Below are 18,665 nucleotides of genomic sequence, written 5' to 3'. Positions count from 1 at the left end.
CCAGAGGAACAGAATAATTATTCCATTCTTTTTTCAGCAGGTGGAGGAGGTGATAAATTAGCTGTCACTCTTCTACGTCTGAGCTGACGACAGGTCACTGGTTCACTGACTCAAGGGAACGAGATCAGACATAATAATAATAAAGGAATATAATTATTGATATAGACTTCTCGTTTATCCTTTCGTTTGCTTTAAATGTCAGCAAACAGAAATAATAACCAGAGATTTTCTTCAACCTCATGAAGTCATTGATGAAGAGGAATTATAAAAACATGAGTAACAACAATAATAATGATACAGGAACCACATATGTAGAAACACTATTTTCACATACTTTTATTTCCACGGTTCTCCTCTAGCAATTTTTTTACATTATTTTTTTTACATAAGAACAGACTGTTATACACAGATACTGAAGCGGGGCAAAGGGGCGGGGGGGGGGGGGTAGAAGGAGACGAAAACCATACAAAATGGTGTCTACTCAAGCACAACAAAATCTATGTGTATAAAACTGTGTGGGTTGTTCCACTGCGGAGGCACCAACCAAGACCTCAATTCTTTTTTCTTTTTTTTAAATAGATTAATAAAAATACAATCTTTTAAATGGACCTTTTTAAAGTGAACTGCAAAAAAATGAAAGATCTAGAGGCATGATGACTGGATCGATGATGTCGGGGTAATGTGGGTCGATGGCGCCACGCAAGAAGGGAGGAGGTGTGCCCCCCCCCACCCCTTGCAAAAACTAAAAAAAAAACAAAATAAACAAAACAAAAGATTCTTCTTTTTAAAAATGGCACACAGCAACTAGCACTGGCTACTTTTCACCATATACCTGTACACTCAACATAATCAACAACAGCGTACACACCGGGGGAGCAGAAAAGAAAACGGAAACATGATCGTGAGTCGCATCGTACGTTCAGCAGCGCGTGCTCTCCGTGCTGTAGTGCTTCCTTCCTTGTTAGACTTGATTTAGTGGAGAGAGAGCGGGGGGGGGAAAGGAAACAAGAGATGAAAGTGTGTGTTTGTGTGTGTGAGGGTGAGAGGGTCAGAGAGCGGCGTGGTGGGACAGTGGTAGTGACGGCTCCACCTACAGGTCGTCTGCAGATCGACTTCAACCGATCCGCAGCCGGGGAAACACGGCAGCATCGAACCCCCGGCGCCTTGCAGCAGCCCCCCCCCGTGCTCCCGCTGGGGGGCCTCAACTCATAAATACTCAATCTACGGATTCCTACCTAAAACATTTTATCACTCTTGCTTAACACGGAGACCACGCACGCACGCACACACACATAGAAGCCGTCTGTGTGTGTCAGTTGATGACTTCAGTCCACGATGACACACTGGTCGACCGCACGTCCTCGGCTCTCCAGTTCGAAGCAGCACAGGGAGGTAAACTGGAGGACGGTGACGGGGGGGAGGGGAGCGGACAGCCCTCCTGGAGTCACAGAGCTCGGGAATGTCGGTGTGTCTTCTGGTTGTTTGTTTGTTTTTTTCCTGTTTGTTAGTTTTTAAAAATAGTGTGCATCGTTTCAAATCACAGATCCGTGGATTAACCTGGCCCGTCTGTATTCTAAGGAACCAACATGGCCGCCCCTTTTAGCTTGAGTCAGGGAGGCCAGTTTACCAACAGCCCCCCCCCCCCCCCCCCCACCAGCAGCACCGTAGGTCTGCTCTGAGGGCCCCCCCCCCCCCCCCGGCTGTTTGCCTGCCTGCTGGCCTTCCTGCCTGGCGGCGGGGGTAAGCGGTTATCTTGGACTTGGAGGATGGAGCCATGCACAGAGTGGCCTGTGGGATATGTGGAGAGAGCCTGGAGATATGGGCCCCTGGGACCCTGTCATCTGTTGGCTGGGAAGTAGTTGGGGTCCAGGTAGTTGTAGCCGGTGCTCTGCGGCAGGCAGTAGTCCCTGTCCAGAAAGGTGTCCGACAGGTACACCGGCTCCAGGTGGTGGGTCGGCTTGTGGGTCTCCGTCTTGTACAAGCTGGAGGAGGAGAGGGACCAACAGGGGAAAAGCATTAGTCACAGAGGAACCAGGGGAAACTGCCACTCGGCCGCGTAATTCAAAAATCAATAGCTACAGATCATATCTTTCAATCTATAACCCCTTTGAAAAGAGGATCACAGAGCTCATGTTGGATCATTGTGCTTCTAATAAATGGAGAAATCTCAGTTTGTCTCAACAGCTGCTCATCGGTTCAACTTCCTGTTTGTGTTACCGAGGAGCCAAAGAAGAGCAACGTGGACTCCAGTGTTCTGAATGAACAGGGAGCTGGAAATATATACGATCACAATATTGACGTGAAAAACACATTACAGGCTCATTTTGTGAGAGGCGGCCACAGCTGAATCAGTTTCCTGTTTAATGTCCAGCCGAGCGTGATCGGAATATTAAGTGGCAGAACAAGTCATTTATGTTTGGTTGCTTTCCTGGCAACAATATTTAACTCCATGCATCACCTAAGGTTGTTAATCAGCTGTTGTGTATTTGATGTTTCCACTAATAGACACGGTAAGGCTCAGAAAATGTCATAAACTAAAAATACAGAGTGACATTTGGTTTTGTATCAGTTTCATGTAGTTGAACTTTCTAAACTTCAAAATAATCCTTCTGAATTTGCTTTCCAGTATTTTTTGATCAGGTATCTAACCAAAAAATGATTATTACTTACAGGCAGTGATGAGGACATTAGGTTCTATGATGAATAAATAAAATATACGACTCATGAGAAAACAAGCTCACTTCGAACCGACTCAACACTAGTGATAATCAACTGGAGTTTAAGTTCTTTATACAAATCTTTCCGTCTCTGTAACTCAGTATTTTCTCTGATTAACTCATTAATATGAACAGATAGAGTTCTGGTCATGTTGTATTTTGTGGCTCCCTGATGTTCCAGCTGTGCAGGAGCTCACCAGTCGGAGCAGCTGGAGCAGAAATCGACTGCGTTGTCCGACGGACAGTCCTGACAGTGCCACCGCACGCCCTGGATGGGCTCCATGCCACAGACGTCACACTGCACAAAACAACACACACACACATCTTCAGGACACAAATTCGGATATGCATCGAACTATTTAAAACAGCATTTCATGGAATGTGAAATAACAAGATATGTGAACCTGGGATAATAAATACATTTACCCTTTATATCACTCAGGTATTTATATTTTATTCTGGGTAGTCTTTAGAGAAAACAAACTTCATGGAGGAGATTTAGAGTAAAGTGAAATGTACTGTGTATCTGAAAGCCTGGTTTGAATGTCATGATCACGATGTAAAGAAACGTGCGTGATCTTCACCTTGAAGCCGAGGTGTCGCACCCCGACCTTCTCCTCCTGGAACTCCTGGAGCTTCTGCTTTTTCAGTCGCTTCAGCTCCAAAAGCTCTTTGTACTCTGGCAAATTTCTCAGCTCCACAGGAACACTCTCCTCATCCTGGGAGAGCAGGAAATGAGACACAAACACACACACAAACACGCACACACAGAAAGAAAGAGACAGATAAGAATCAAGGCCCAGACAAAACACCTCTACACGACTCCAGCGATCCCGTCTGATAACGATATTCTGCAGAAGTTCAACATCCTGATATTGATTTGTCTAATTTTAGTTGAACAAGATCTGATCCATGAACATCAGCACAGATTTTCTTCTGTTTGAGCTGGAATGTTGTTTTGTCTCTGTGGTGAGCAGATTGTCTTTCTGCTGAAAGTACACAAGTAAAAACAAAAGTCCTTCACAAAGACCCATCTTCAGTCTATACGATCCTCCAGCTCGTCCCAGAGACAGAAAAACACTTTGGACAAGAGAAAAGAGGCGTTTTGTTTTCAACAATAGAATCACTAGGACGTCTAGACAAGAAATGGCTTTCGTGAAGCTCCTGCTAAGCTGCTGACGCACTCGCCCTGAGGAAACTTCAGGTGCGACCTGCCAACACGGTCCAACTAGAGGACAACCCGGTGAGGTGAGAAGTAATCGCGGCCCACGCTGGCAACATCTTTGTGACTTGATTTCATACCGCCGGTGTCAAAGGTTTTGTGAACGCGCCAGTGGAGCCGGCAGCCTGTGTTCTCAGCGGGACACGACAACCTGCTTTCCCTTAAAGGTTACCGCCATCAAATGGGGAGAAAGAAAGTGTCAGCGCCTGGATAATGGCTAATCGTCAGGAGTCACCCAGTTCAGATGAAACAAGGAGCCAGACCCCCTGCTGGGATCCTTCTAACAGAACACACTGACATGATAGGTGTGGAAAAAACTGACAAGAAATATCAGGGGGCCAAACGCTCCATTGCATCCAAAGGTGATAAAGTGGAGTTATGGTGAAGGGCGGTAGTGTGTCATATAAGAGCACGTGTAACTGACGGGGCATGACGTGCAGCTTCTACCAGCCATGTTCCTACAGGACACTAGGCACAGAGGGAATCAGATAATTTACAAAAAAACTCTCCCATAACAGGATATAAAGACACAGAAACTTCCAGGAACTGACCGAGTCATCAGCGGAGGGGTCCTGCACGCTGCCGTAATACGCCGCGCGCTCGTCGTCCTCGTCCATGAAGACCGGAGGCTCGTAGGAGGCGAGGAAGGTGGACGGCCGGTACAGGTGCTTGTTCAGGTGGTGCTGTCTCTTACTGGACGCCTGCAGAACAAACCGGTACCGTTACAGAAGCAGGCAGCTCATTTTAAAGTTAGATTGATAAACAGTGTATCAGGATGCTGCAGATACGTGAAAATATGATACAAATAATCATCAGACTCAGAGTCATCGACACATGAAACACATTAAAACAACTCTTTGTTTCACTGGAATTAGTCCCTTGATGTGGACGGGGGGGGGGGGGGGGGGGGGGGGGGTTTAGTGAATGAGCTGAAGTTACCTTTTTAGTGTACATGCACAGGTTGGGTGTTCTTCCAGGCACGGGGATCCCAGCTTTAGTCAGTTTGATGAAGTACTTCTGAACTCTACTGGCAACCTGGAACGTTTCAACAGGGAAATTGCTGCGTTAATGATCTCCAAAGGAGGAACAGCTGCTCCGAGTAATTGAGGGCGCGCGCACACAAACACACACACACACACACACTTCAGCTACTTGCAGGGTGTGGGGGGGTGGAGGAGAGAGTCATCATACAGGATGGCCTCTGCCTTTAAGCACTGACACACTTTACACTCATGCAGCTGAACAGGCTGTTGCTATTCTAAAGATTTTCCAGTGTCATGACAGGATCATAAAAACAGGCCAGCAGCACACAATGAACCCAGTCAGGCTTTTCCAGGTGTAGTTCACCTCGAGGCTAGTTCCTTCTCTGATGTACATTCTTTCAAAATTACGAAAGGGTAGATAATGAGGTTTTATAATCTCTAGAAAAGAAACTAAACTAAATATTCTGCTTTCGGGGGGTACAGAGTACGGATCAGAATCTGTGTTCACCTGTTTAGCTGTTCGGTTTCCCAGAGCGTCAGCGATCTTCTGCCACCTCCTGGACTCCACCTCCTCAGGAGGAAACTTGACGAGAAGCTGCTCCAGTTTTTTCTAGAAAATACACAAAACACCAGATGTAAACTGTTAAAAGAACAAATGTTATGAAAAGAGCTCATGAATCAGCCGGTGGAACAAATTAATAAACATGTGGGCTGCTTATGAATAAAAATGTGTAAATTTAGCTGTGATTTTACAAAACGGAGAGTTCTACAGATTATAAGCCTTAAATATTAAAATAGATAAGATATGAATATATAAGTGTCATCAAGCGATCACCACATGTTAACTCCACATCTTTGTTTTATAGTTTGCTTTTTGGTGAATATGTAGAAACACTAAACGATTCCTCAGATCAGAAATGTTGAAACGTGGAACACGCTCAGTACCAACCTGCTCCTCCACCGTCCACAGCTGGTTAAATGTGTCAGACTTGTTTGGCTGACAAATCCTCCCCCTGATCATCTGTCAAGAAAACATGAGTGACAGGAGAGTTGAACGACTTTAAACTCAAATAATAGGCAAACACACTATTTGAAGAGATCTGTCACACGGAGCCCGTCAGTGAGACAGAGACAGTTGAGCTGTCAGATGGGACTTGAGACGTGTCACTGGCAGGATGCTACAGAAAATCTGGTTTGGTTTCAGGCGGGGAAGTTCACGAGAATGCAAATGTGCTTGCACAATATGAAGTGAGAGAGAAAAGCTGCTTTCAGACATGAACATGGACTGACTGGAGGAGGTGCATGTGTGAACACAAATACACCCCCCCGCTGTGTTGAGCATGTGTGAAAGGAAAACTGCAGGAAAACTCTGAAGCCAATTTTACTTGCAGCTCATGTCTGAAAACGTCTGAAGAGAAACAATCAATGAGTTGTTTGTTAAGAGGCAACACTTAACATTGTCTGGTCCCGATGGGAAGTGAAACCTTACAATGTGAAAAGATACACACGACAAAGAGGCTGAGAATAAGACAATGAACGAGGGGGGTGGGAGAGGCAGACCACTAATGTTACCATAGACACCATCTCCACACTAATGATATATACTGGGAGCCACCGTGATGGCAGCAGCAGCACCAGTGGGTCTTACTAAGCAGGCAGAGCTGTACCTGCGCTTGCCTTTCGTTCTCCAGGGCGTCACTGGTGGGCAGGGACGAGTACATGGTGGAGGACTCTCCCTCCTTCTTGGGCTCTACTGGACTTTTTGGTCGAAGAGGCAAACCTGAAAGGACAGAAACGAGAGGAGTTAAGCTCTAGGAAAAACAAAGAGGGTTGTGTGCTCATTGTATTGTACACCCTGTAACAGTGAGACAAAGATAACTCTCTTGAATGAAGTGATTTCTTAATTTATATGTGCCTTTGTCGAAGATCAGCTTTAGCCGCCGGGTTTTGCGCTTCTTGTCGCAGAACTCCCTCTCGAAGTCGCCGAGTCCTGAGGTGTACTGTTCCCACGCAATGTCGGGGAGCTGGACGACCCGCTGAGGACACGGCAAGCCCAAGTTCACCTGAGGATCAGAAGAACCAGGAGGAACAACCCATTAACAAAAGGATCTCATAACGTCCAGAACTCTCACCGCAACAATGTGACAACACAAAAGAAACCGAGAGAAACTGTGGGACAAACATTTTACAATTTCTATTTTTCTTCTTTATGCTCAGGTTTTGATTTCTTTGCCACTTTGAACTCGACTACAGTCATTGCTCAAAAATATGTCAGCACGTATTAATTAATCAAGCAGATCATGCATCTGGGTTCAAGATGGCCGGTTTCCCCCACTTTCTAAGCAGGTTCTGGATTTAACGTCTGCAGCAGGTGCTCCGACAGGTTTACTGGCCTCATACATTCACTGATTGTCCCTGATATCCTACTGAGTAAGCAGTTAACAAGACTCAGGGTAGAGAACGTGTGTGAACAAACCAGTCGATGTGTACGTGCAGGACGAAAGCAGAACAGTGGAGGAGGGAGAGCAGACTGCAACCTGAATCTAACAAGCTGCCACATATTTATTCCAGGAACGTTCCAACAAAAAAAAGGCCAAGGACAAGAACTACAGTCCTGCCCCAAATTAGTTGGATATACAAACCCCTAATCTGTCCATATCAGAATTTGTATTCCCTGAAATCTGAATCAGCACGAGTCCTAAACCTCAATCAGGCTCTGATGCATGTGTTTAATGTATATTTGCACATTTTCCTGCAAATAACTCATCACATCACCTGTTTCTGCAGCTGCTCCACAAAGCTGATGGGATCGCCGAGTGCTTCCCTCTGGTGACGCGCCAACGTCTCCAGGTCCAGGATGGCCTGCGTGCGCTGGGCCTCCAGAACCCCGATGGTCTGCAGCAGCCTCTGGTAACTGACATGAAGGGAAGTGAGTTTAGACAAGAAGTGGAAGGAGTGGACCTGCTTACATTATTTAACATGACACTTGGAATGTTGCAGCGTATAAAACTTTCAGTCTGAGACGATGCATAATTCAGCCACAGTGCTGAGAACACAAAGACGGGGAGAGTGCTTCTATCCTCCCGTTCCACTTTGCCAAAAATGTGCCAAAACCTGGGAAAGACTTTAAAATATACATCTCCTCAAACTTCTATTCTACAGTCCACTATGAACGACAGCGGTAAACACGTTTACATGGAGAGATGCGACCACAACACAGGTCTGTAGCGATGCACGTCACTCAGGTTTCACATCATGACCATCACTTGGAGCCTGCAGGAGAAGTCCGACCTTTCCACTCGCCAAATCTGGGGCAACGGGACGACTGTGAACTGAGCTGTCAGTGACTAAGTGTGGTGCTGACTCAGAGGCAGAGCCGGAGGAATTGACAGCAATGTCACTACGTCCCACACAGCTTTAACCTAATGCAGGTGCTCAGTGGAGCAGAAAGGATCAATCTCCTTTAACAGGACGGGAATGAAAAATCAATGCACGGGACACAATTTATTCAACAGCAGCCGGTGGTTTGAAAAACCCTACAGGTAAGAACACGCCGACGAGTCAACTGAGTGTCTCACCTCAGATCCTTTCATTAGTTTCACACACACCATGTTTCTACAGAATGTGAGGAGCAGCTGACTTTGTCCTGTGCTACAGTGGAAGCTGTAAATCTGGCTCCTCACCAATGACATTAAAAACACGACCTCGCCGCACCTGCACTGCAGAGGGATTCAGATTCAGATGTACAGAGAAAGGAGCGAACAGGATGAATTCCTTCAGTAAACAGATGATCTGTGCATGTTTCAGGGAAACGAGGAGGACTCGGCTCAGCTTCTCAACACCCTGCACCCCCACCCCCCCCAAGTGTCCAGGGACAAGTCTGGTGTTTCATTGCCACCTACTGGACCTGAAGTCCACTGGCAAACACTGGTGTTAAAAGAAGGGCCGGGTTCTGGCCAAGTCAAGGTCTGACCACAAAGGATTACATAATGTTTAATTAAATATTTACCTAATATACATAAAGGATGCTTTGTCAAATGGGACAAATTGTAAAATACAAAACCTCCTGTTCACCGATCACTCATGTCAGTCAATTCTCCATATTCAGCAACCCCAAGATGCCGAGTCATGCTTCCCTAAAAATATTTACTCTTCGCTGTATCGATCCGAGCCGTGAGAAATTTCCCTTACTCAGCACAATAAACCCTGTGGCCTTTCACAGAAACACTTACATTTCAATAGGAGCACAGTGAATCTCAATCTGAAGCCACTATCCAAATATGAAACATCACCAATACTGGTGTCAAAGACACAAGGAGCAGAGCAGATGAAGTCTCCCGGCCAATAAAGAGGCAGCATGAATCATGTGACCTGCCACAGTGCGGTAAGCACAGCTCGCCTGAGTGCAGCATGAGACCTGTCGGCGAACATAAACATCCCATCGTGCACCACTTTTAACAGTAAAACTAGCAGAACCAGCCGAGCACTGAGAAGCACCTTTTTTCTCCTGTAACAACTTCCTGAGAAAAGAGAAGAGAAGCAATCAGAGCCGTGATTCTAACATCAAATCTCCTCAGGTTCTGGAAATCTGACAATTGGCAGCAAATTCACACATTTACAGCTCCAGACTGAAGGTGGAAATTAAATGTGAAAAACATGTAAAAACCTAAACAATGAGACCGGAGCTAAACTTAGACACTCAACAATGTTCCCATAATGCCTGAGAGAACACTCCCAAAATAACTGGGATAATTAAACACTTCTTAATACTTGTGTTCACAGGTTTCCTTCATCAGAAAGCTGAACCAATCAATCAACAGAGAATTTATGATCATAATGTTATATTCTGTGGTTACAGCATCATCAATGTGAGCATTTGATGTTATTCTTTGGAATATGAGAGGAATCAGATTGTATTTAAGATTTCAAGACTAACAGAATAACCATGAATACGGGATATCGGCTCTTTTCTGACATTTAAACAAACAAAACAATAAACGCCTGATTGTAAAGGAAACTGAGTTCAGCTGCATCTCTCGTTGCATAATTAACACACAGAGAAAAGAAGAGAAAGATTGTTCTGCTAATCAAAAGACTCGGTTACATCTTCAAATCAGGCATCATCTCAGAGATTCATCATGAATATGTAATCCTTCAAATCATTATATTATAAACACACTGCTACATTTTAAAGTGCTCAAAAGCAGTAAAGGAAAAACTGCTGTACCCTAATGTTTATGACTCAAAAGACAAACTAATGGTTGTTTAACATTGACCTGAGACGACAGAGTGTAAAGAGCATTTCTGCTTCATTCAAAACCAGAAACCAGAAATAACACAACGATCACAGAACACAGGGAACAACATGTGTGAGAGCTGCAGCAACAAAAGCTGAGGAAAAAGCTAAATCCCCGGGGAGCTCCCACGTACTCTTTATTGTGTTTAAGAGCCAGGTGGTCAGACTCAAAATAATACACGTCTGGCTCCTCCTCTTCCTCCTCTTCCTCCGCAGCCTGGCTCTGAGCGTGGTCCTTGCTGCTCTCGGCCTCTTTACGATCCATAGAACCACCGGCCTCGCCACCTGCCCTGTCCCCGGCATCCAGGGACATTGGCTCCTCCTTAAAGGGGCCAACAGAGTCTGAGGGGGCAGGTTCCTCCACCATAGGGCAGACCTCCTCCAGCCCCACCTCCACCTCCCCCTCTTCCCTCATGGGACCATTGTCTCTGGGAGGAGAGCAGGACTTGGAGGCGGTTGCTTTGCCACCAGTAGCAGCTCTCCTGGGTGAAGTCCGTAGGGTGTATCTGTGTTCATAGAGCTCTGTGAAAGAGGGGGGCATGCTGGATATTGAGGGGTTGCACCCTGGCTCTGTGGGGGGTGGGGTTGTTGCTAGTGGGGGTGTGGTTTCTCCTGAGTTGCCGTTGATTGGACTATTGTTCATGTTGGGTGTGGTGTAGGAGGTGGAGGCAGCAGCTTCCTGCACCGGTGTTGGTGGCCGGCCGTTAGTGTCGCTCTCCGTCACCTGCTCCTCGTGGGCCAGACACAAAGTCTCGCCCACCACGTCGACCTCCACCTCCTCCACCTCCTGCTTGGCCACTATTAACTCGGAGATCGGATCCTCTGGAACCGCCTCAAGTGGCGGCGCAGAGGAGGCTGGCGATTCCCCTGAGCCAGAGACCTCCATCTGCCCAGGGTCAGAGTTTCTACAAGGCACAGCAGGGACCGGGGATGAGGGAGCCCCCGCCTGGCTGCCGTTGAGCAGCGACGGGCAGCTGGTGACGGAGGTGGGACTTGAACTAGTCTCTTCAGTGAGCGGGCCAGGTTCCTCGGCCGTATTCTCTGTAAGTCCATTAGAAGCTTTATGAGTATTCAGGGGCTGGGAAACCCCGTCGCACTCCAAATGAACATCCTCCGTCTTCACAGCCATCAGCTCACCGTCCTCTCTACTGAGGACCGGTGAGGCCGGAGCTGTGTGACCAGAGTTTTGGCTGAGAAGTTCTTCACAACTGTTGTCCTGGCTAGGCTCCGGTACAGATACTGGACTTTCTGGCTTCAGGGGCTCAGACTGCTCCTCGGGTCCCTGAGACTCTCCAGAGCGGGAGCACCGCTTGGCCCTTTTGATTTGAGGAGAGGGATCTCGCGCCGCTTTGCCTCTATCACAGTTCTCGGGCTTCTCGGGACTAATGTCTTTTTCTAAACAGGACACGCCCCGCTTCCTGCAGCTGGTCCACTGCTCCACCTCAGCTGGGGAAGCATTTGAGTCAGTTTCCTTTCCCTGCAACGAGGCCTGTTGCTGGCCATCGTGCCGAGTGTTCTGCTTGGTATCCTGCTTTGTATCGTGTTTAGCCTCCTGCTTTGACTCCTGCTTAACATCTTGCTTTGACTCCTGCTTGCTCTCCTGTTTGGTGTCCTGCTTCGACTCCTGTTTAGTTTCCTGTCTCGACTCCTGCTTCGACTCTTGTCTAGTTTCCTGCTTCGTCTCCTGTCTCGACTCCTGCTTGGCGTCCTGCCTCTTCTTGGGCGAGCGGGCCCTGGGTAGAGGAGACACCGAGGTCTCCTCTGGCTGGGCGATGCTGCGGTTCCTGAGGGTTCGACCACAAAAGTTCTCATCCAATCCATTGAGCCCAACTGATGACCTTGTGACACGCGAGGAACGGGACGCGGCCATACTACGGCGGGGGCCTACTCTCTCCTCATCCTGGTGCTCTCTCCTCTGCAGCAGAACGTGGGCACCTGCAAAACACACACAAACACACACATGCACTTCATTAAGATATTATAATAAAAGGTGTTAAAGGTTAAGTTGAAGCACTACTTTTGCAGTGGTTAATGGTTTGATGGGTTTCAAAAGGTAGAGGGGCTAAAAGTGAAACCCTTGAGGTTTTTCAAACAAAGGCATTCATCAAAACACCTTTGTTAAATACTGCCTGGGTCATTTCTCAGCTCACACCAAAGAGGTATTGATTTCTCCTCTCATTGTAGCTAAGCAACACCTTCTGTCCACGGACAGAACTGGATGTCTTATCGCAAGTCTGTTCAAAGAAAGACAAGTGGGGGGGGGGGGGGGGGGGGGTCAACACGGGAAAACATGAACGTCTGATCTCACATCTCTCGCAAATGACCAATGATTTTGACACTTAACAAATGTCACTGGTTTTGATGCTAATCTGTGTGCATTTGTTATGGTTCCTCTGGAGAAAGGTGTGTACAGCGCTGGGAGAATTTTACGGACAGAAAACCCCCGAAGGAGACAAGCTGGTGAATTTCACAAAAGGTGAATCACAAGGAAGGAAACAAGTCATCATAGAGAATCATTTCTGTATTTTATTGCGGGTGCATTTACTTCCTCCCTGCAGGGATCAATGGTTATTCTGTCACGCAAAGAATAAATACACGTTTTACCGGCTGACTGGTTTTCTGACAGGGAAGCAACGATGCGATTCTTAGGTTCAGCTCAACGGAGATAAAAACCCTGCACCTGTACATTTATCATCACAGCGCAGTGGGTTTATCTCTCTGTAACAGGTGGGCCCGAGGACCAGCGCGCTGCCATCCTTCCACAATTTACTAGAACATTACAAAAATATAAAAAACGTTAACAAAAACCCTACACAAGGCTAAGAGGCTTTAAGTGTGGACGACCGCGGAGGCTTAGAACAAGACAATCAACCTCCTGGAACAATCAGTGTGTTACATTAGTAAGAACATTACTTTGGAACGGAAATCCTGACTCACAGTGTGACCTGGACAATAAGCACCTTACAAATGCAACCAGACACCAAGTCAATCTTGGCTCTTGCTCTATAATAAATAATCGGACTTACTAATAATAGCCCAATGCACGAATAATTGTTCATTATATCATAATCTGACAGGAATTCAGGCTGAAGTGGAGACGAATGTGACTTTAACATTACTGGTTAACTCAGACATGTATTCTGGTTTCCTGCAGGTTTCAGTCGGGTACATTTAAGAGCCTCTCAAGACAATAATGAATGAAATATATGTACGACAGATGTTGAGCTACAGAATTACTTCCTCATAATTAAAGATACGGTGAAGTCGCCTCGTAGAGAAAAACACTCTGAACACCACATTATCTGAAAACTACAGACAGAGATACTAAGTGTCCACAGTCCTTCCCACAGACCAGCAGAGTGTACTGTGATCAATAGAGACTGGGGTGTCTGTAGACACAGTTACACATTAATCTTGTCTGTAGTTATTACAGTGTACTAAATATCTGTAACATTGAGACAGAGCTACAACACACAGAAGGATAAACTACACAGGCCACAGCAACATCTGTCTTACAAAACGTTAACACAAGACCACTTGAATGAGTCAAGACCAAATGATATTCTAACATTGAGACTTTTTAAAGCAAAAAAGTGTTTTGGATTCTTTACACAGAATGAAAGATAATCGCTTGAATAACGTCCACAATCTTTTATATAATTATGAATTTAAATGAGATCAATTTGAATTATGAACGATTGAGTGTTCACACCCCCCAGTAAACGTTGGCTCTGATCCGAACCACGGATAAGAGACTGATAACACCTCTTATTTATAAACACTGTGGCTGACAGTTATGAAAGACTAGAAACACAAGAGCAAAAATAAAGATCCAAATAAATACAAAATCTAACAACTAAGCTCAGTGGGTGAATCTGCAACCATACGTGTAGATATCTTATTTATGTTTTTAATAAATCTAAGCATACAAGAATGAGTAAAAGATCTGTGTGCATGAAAAAAAAAAAAAGGATATTTTTCTAGATTACTGCAGGTGGATAAAGATAAATCTATTTATATTAATCCCTTGTATGTGAGACACAGCAAATCCACACACAGGAATCTTTCCACTGAGCCGTCCTCTAGTCTAGATCCGGCTGCTACTAATAACTCAAACAACAGAGGACAATAAAAAGGTGACACAGTAAAGGTGATTCCAAAGTGACTTTCCGGGGGGAGATGATCTCACTGGATGACGATGAGATACAGTTGCAGGCGTCTGAAGCAGAAGAGGGAAATCACTGCTTCAATTAGCATAATGGACCCGGTGTTCATTTACATTAATTTCTAGTACATCAATCTTTGAGGTGACCTCTGTCAAACTGTCTTAGAAGCTCGTTGTTGGCGTCTCTGGGACAATCTCCTCCGATCGACACGGTGCTGACTCAGCAGCATCTGGGCCAAAGGCAACAAATACATTTTGATAATATTCCTTTTGGGCGATAACGTAATTGTCACCTGGAACAAGCGCTACCACGTGCACCTATTCCTCGCGCCCCGTGACAGACTCAAGCTGGGAAAGTTAATGTGATTTGTCCGTGCATATAATAAGAGCGAGTGAAAGAAAAACAATGGGGTGAGCAGGGGACAGGTCGTTCACCCTCGGACTCGACATGACAAACATAATTGCACTGGCTCTTGTGACCTGCTTCCAAAAACTGGAACACGAGCTGGATGAAAGATGTGCTCCCCGTGTTCTTGTCCCCATAAGTAACATGTTGTTGGAACAAAGTTTAATTCTGCAGGAACATTTTCTATACTTTATGTCCACGAAACAATATAATGAATGTTGTGGTTACTTGTCAAATGTGACTCCCTCCGACTACATCCACATTAAACTGAAAATAAATGACACACCAGCCTTTTCTCTTCATTTCAGGCCTCCACCCAGACAAAGTGTTTTTCTCCCCACAAAAATACAATTTTCCAAAACAGCGTCCAGTCTATTGTTATGAGGTAGGTGTGCAATAACTTGTTTTTTATGTGGGGCTGATTTTAAAACAAAAAACCTCTTGGCTGTGGAGCGTGTTTTGAATTGGCCTCAGAATATAAAAGATTTAGGCACTTATGGTGTTTGGATCCTTTGTCCTGATGCAATAGCATCAAGGCGATGCATACAACACCTTCCAACTGCTAATCAGATTCCATACAGGCACCTTCCAATCCAACTATTATTACCTCATCTGCCCTGTTATGATAATTTTAATACCAGTGTGTGAACAAAGTAACATAAATGAAGACTGACAGATTAAACGACTGTTTCGCTCAAGAGGAAAAAGAGATTAAGCTTCTTTTCTTACACAATGTAGATCCAGCATATGAACCGGCTGAAGGAGGTGGAGCAGCTTTAGACCCTGAAGGCAAAATTATACTGAATCGTAATATTCCAGTAAATTTAATTTGTCAAAGTCCATACGTATATGATCCTGACATTAACAGACTAAAATACTACTGTTTTGGGGTCTAATAACTTTAAGAGTAGCTTTTAATATCATGAATGTCGTAAAAAATCCTATTAAGGAGGAATTATGTTCATTCAGGGAAATCACCTACCTGAGTTGTTTGGGGGGGCCAGATAAATAAGTCATTTTACTTTGAAACCGGTCTTTAAGAGGAGTTTAAATATTACATTATTCGGTTAGTTAAGTTAGTGATTAGTTAGTGAGATCAGGTATAAATAGATAGAAGATAGTTGATCGTCGTTTCCCTTGTTTCTGTTCTAGCCAGGACAGTTTATAGATCTATAATTAATAAATGACGTCTAGCATCTACATGTTGTGGATGTCCTGGTGCCCGGCACCAAGATGCTGGACTTTGCGGCTGCTCTTGTCGAAAAAAATAGCTAAAAGTCGATCCCACAATCATCCTGCAGCTTAACGACAACCACAGTTAGAGAGACGGAGCCGTGAAGATCTATCTTCAGCAACAAGAAGCACAAGGAGTCCTAGAACAGATGGCCTGGCCCCCACAGAGGCCTGATCAACATCATGGAGTCAGTGTGGGATTAAACAAAGAGACAGAACTAAATCCACAGAACAACTGTGGAAAGTCATCCAGGAGGCCTGGAACAACCCACCAGCCCAGCGGTGCTACACATTCAACATTGTTCTTTGTGGTTGCTGCACTTTGTATTACCTTAATTAATAAATAAAAACTATTCGCGCCATCATTTTTGAAAGGAACACTATGAAATGTGAAAACAGACCCGAGGCCTGTGGGTCCCGCTCTGGACACATGATTTAATGCAACACCATGTTGTATTTTGACTTTTCACTTTCTTCTTGTGAAAGATTGGATGTGTTCAACTCTTCAGATGTCTGAAATTAAAGAATGTGGTAATTCATGTCCACATTGAGGTCATAGCAACTAGACTTAGCTTTTGCCTTACAGGGTTCAAAGCCAAAAAGGGATTGGAACCACAGCTTCTGACCATTTGATCTGTTATCGCTGGTTCTACAGTTGGAGGGTTAATGACTTTGGCCAGTCCCGAGTTACAGATCTGAGGAGAAAGTTCTGGTTTCAGTGGGAGATCTTTACACAAGAATGTTAAACTGTGGACGTGTCTATTGAATAAAACACAAGTCAGACTTAACTACTGCTTCTCTTGAGAGGAACATCTCAGCCCACAAGGTCCCAGTAAAACCCAGTTATGTGGCCAGTGAATCCTGGCAGAGCTGGAAGTGAACCACCTCCGCCTCACATGCTAGTTTACTTAACGTAACCATAAGAAGCGAGGATGTGTTATTAGTCAGTGCAGCTTCCTAAACACAACACATGTGTGACTAACTCTCAATCACACCACTTCCTGTTCTTCTGTAAACCACGTTTGGATGTGAAGTTGTGTTAAACACGTGCTGGTTGTATCACAGTGATCACGACCGGACCAGGGCTTTGCAGATCATTTGCCTTCACTCACAGACTCACACACAAACAGACACACAAAACACAGGTTCCATTGAGATTCCAAAGCTGTAAATTCCAGCTGCACATCAACAAACACAACATGTAAAGGGCTAGTGTTAGCAAAGCGGCTAAGCTAACTGAGTTTCAGAGGCAGAAATAAACAAACAGTGTCAGCGTTGTGTTACCGTGTGTCTGCTGCTGACCTGTAGTTCAACACTACCGCGGGGCCTACTGGCAATCACATGCAAAAAGGAAAATCCACGAGGTTTTATTGATACACACACCGACGAGAGCCTAACCCGAGCCCCCCTCCCAGCATCCCAGCTAAACCAGCACTGATAAAAGTTGGCAGGCACGAAGGGACCGTTAAACCGCCGGGACCAGACAACGGTGCAGCCGGGGAAGTGAGCACCGGTCTGCGGCAGGTGGACTCCGAAGTTCCCCGTTAGAAAACTCCGGGTTGGGGCTAAAAACAACACAGGTGGTTCACGGGAGCTAGCCAGCATGCTAACCGCTAGCACGAAGCAACTTCCAGACAGCGAACGGTTCTCGACCTAGCTTGATGTTGAGCGAGCTATCACCCGCAAACTCTTACCTTTAGCTCCGCGGGATGAACACACGCACACACACACACGCAAAAACGTTCACGCGTCCCGCACACCAAACTGCAGACCCTCGTCTAACCCGCACAAATCATCCCCGCACAGCCGCGGGACAAGTGCAAGTACAGCACAACCGAGCCCGGTGCCTGTTTGGCACGACTAGTTAGCCGAGTTGGCTAGCGTCCCCTCGGCTAATTCTTCCCCGTTAACCGCACCGTGCAGGGAGGGAGAATCGTGGCGATGGGAGCAGTAGCCTCCGCCGCTGCTGCAGCTCTCAGCATCGGGTACATGCTAACTTAGCTCCGCCGCTTGCACAGGCGTGAAGTCCATCAACACCGCGTTCAGCTAAATGGAGTTAACCGCCCCCGGTGTCACGTTTCGCCGAGCTTTTCATTCCGCCTGCCCGAAGTAGCGCGGTTAGCAGCCGAGTAGTGGAATTAGCACTGGGTAACCAGTTAGCAGCTCCGGCTAGCCGCTGCAGGTTTAGCCGAGCTAGCCGATTGTTCCGCGCATAACTTTGCCGAGGCATTCTCGTGTCGCCCCGGACGCCGGTCGCACACATTTTCGCACGGATGTTAACCCGGGTTTCGCCCTTCGCAGCCCCGCGACCACAGTCTCGCAGGCGCACTTCTAACCCGCTTTTTTGTAGCCCCGAGAATTGCACATACCTCACTTCCGTACATCTGCTGCACGTTCGGTCGCAGCCATGTTTTCAGTCCAGGCAGCTCGTCGGGGTGTGTGAGCCGATGGAGCCGCGCGCGTCCGCACGCAACACAACACTGAACATTTCCACCTGTCAGAGGACTCACGCTCCCCGGGTCCCCGCCGCCGCCCGGAGCCCCATCATTTATAAACAACCGCACAACATGATGATGGAGTCCGCTTCTCCTCATGTACCTGCTTCCCACTAAATAAGCACTGAGGGGAGGGAGGAGGGGGAGA

The 18,665-nt window shown here is 46.2% G+C and overlaps 1 protein-coding gene across 2 annotated transcripts; it reads right to left on the bottom strand.

Moving 5' to 3' along the window:
• Positions 1 to 310: 310 nt before the first annotated feature.
• zzz3 (zinc finger, ZZ-type containing 3) lies at positions 311 to 18,574 on the bottom strand. Of its 2 annotated transcripts, none has more exons than XM_062403784.1 (12): positions 18,392 to 18,574; positions 10,353 to 12,153; positions 7,698 to 7,836; positions 6,838 to 6,985; positions 6,590 to 6,702; positions 5,872 to 5,943; positions 5,431 to 5,532; positions 4,879 to 4,974; positions 4,491 to 4,640; positions 3,302 to 3,436; positions 2,915 to 3,015; positions 311 to 1,982 (listed from the first exon to the last, which is right to left on the bottom strand). In XM_062403784.1, the coding sequence occupies exons 2-12, from the start codon at positions 12,086 to 12,088 to the stop codon at positions 1,838 to 1,840; spliced, it is 2,937 nt and encodes a 978-aa protein (XP_062259768.1). In that variant the 5' UTR covers positions 12,089 to 12,153; positions 18,392 to 18,574; the 3' UTR covers positions 311 to 1,837. The 2 variants fall into 2 exon arrangements, with proteins under 2 accessions (XP_062259768.1, XP_062259769.1); XM_062403785.1 differs by lacking the exon at positions 18,392 to 18,574 and adding an exon at positions 17,717 to 18,138.
• Positions 18,575 to 18,665: the final 91 nt, after the last annotated feature.

Source organism: Platichthys flesus, chromosome 14 (assembly GCF_949316205.1).
Source record: "Platichthys flesus chromosome 14, fPlaFle2.1, whole genome shotgun sequence".
Lineage (NCBI taxonomy): Eukaryota > Metazoa > Chordata > Actinopteri > Pleuronectiformes > Pleuronectidae > Platichthys > Platichthys flesus.
This window is presented reverse-complemented; position numbering and strand designations above follow the sequence as displayed.

Coding starts and splice junctions, on each gene's coding strand:
- zzz3 (XM_062403784.1), bottom strand. CDS start 12,088: ATGGCCGCGTCCCGTTCCTCGCGTGTCACAAGGTCATCAGTTGGGCTC. Junction 6,986..7,697: donor TGGAGCAGCTGCAGAAACAG/GTGATGTGATGA, acceptor TCTGATCCTCAG/GTGAACTTGGGCTTGCCGTG. Junction 6,703..6,837: donor AAAGCTGATCTTCGACAAAG/GCACATATAAAT, acceptor CTGTCCTTTCAG/GTTTGCCTCTTCGACCAAAA.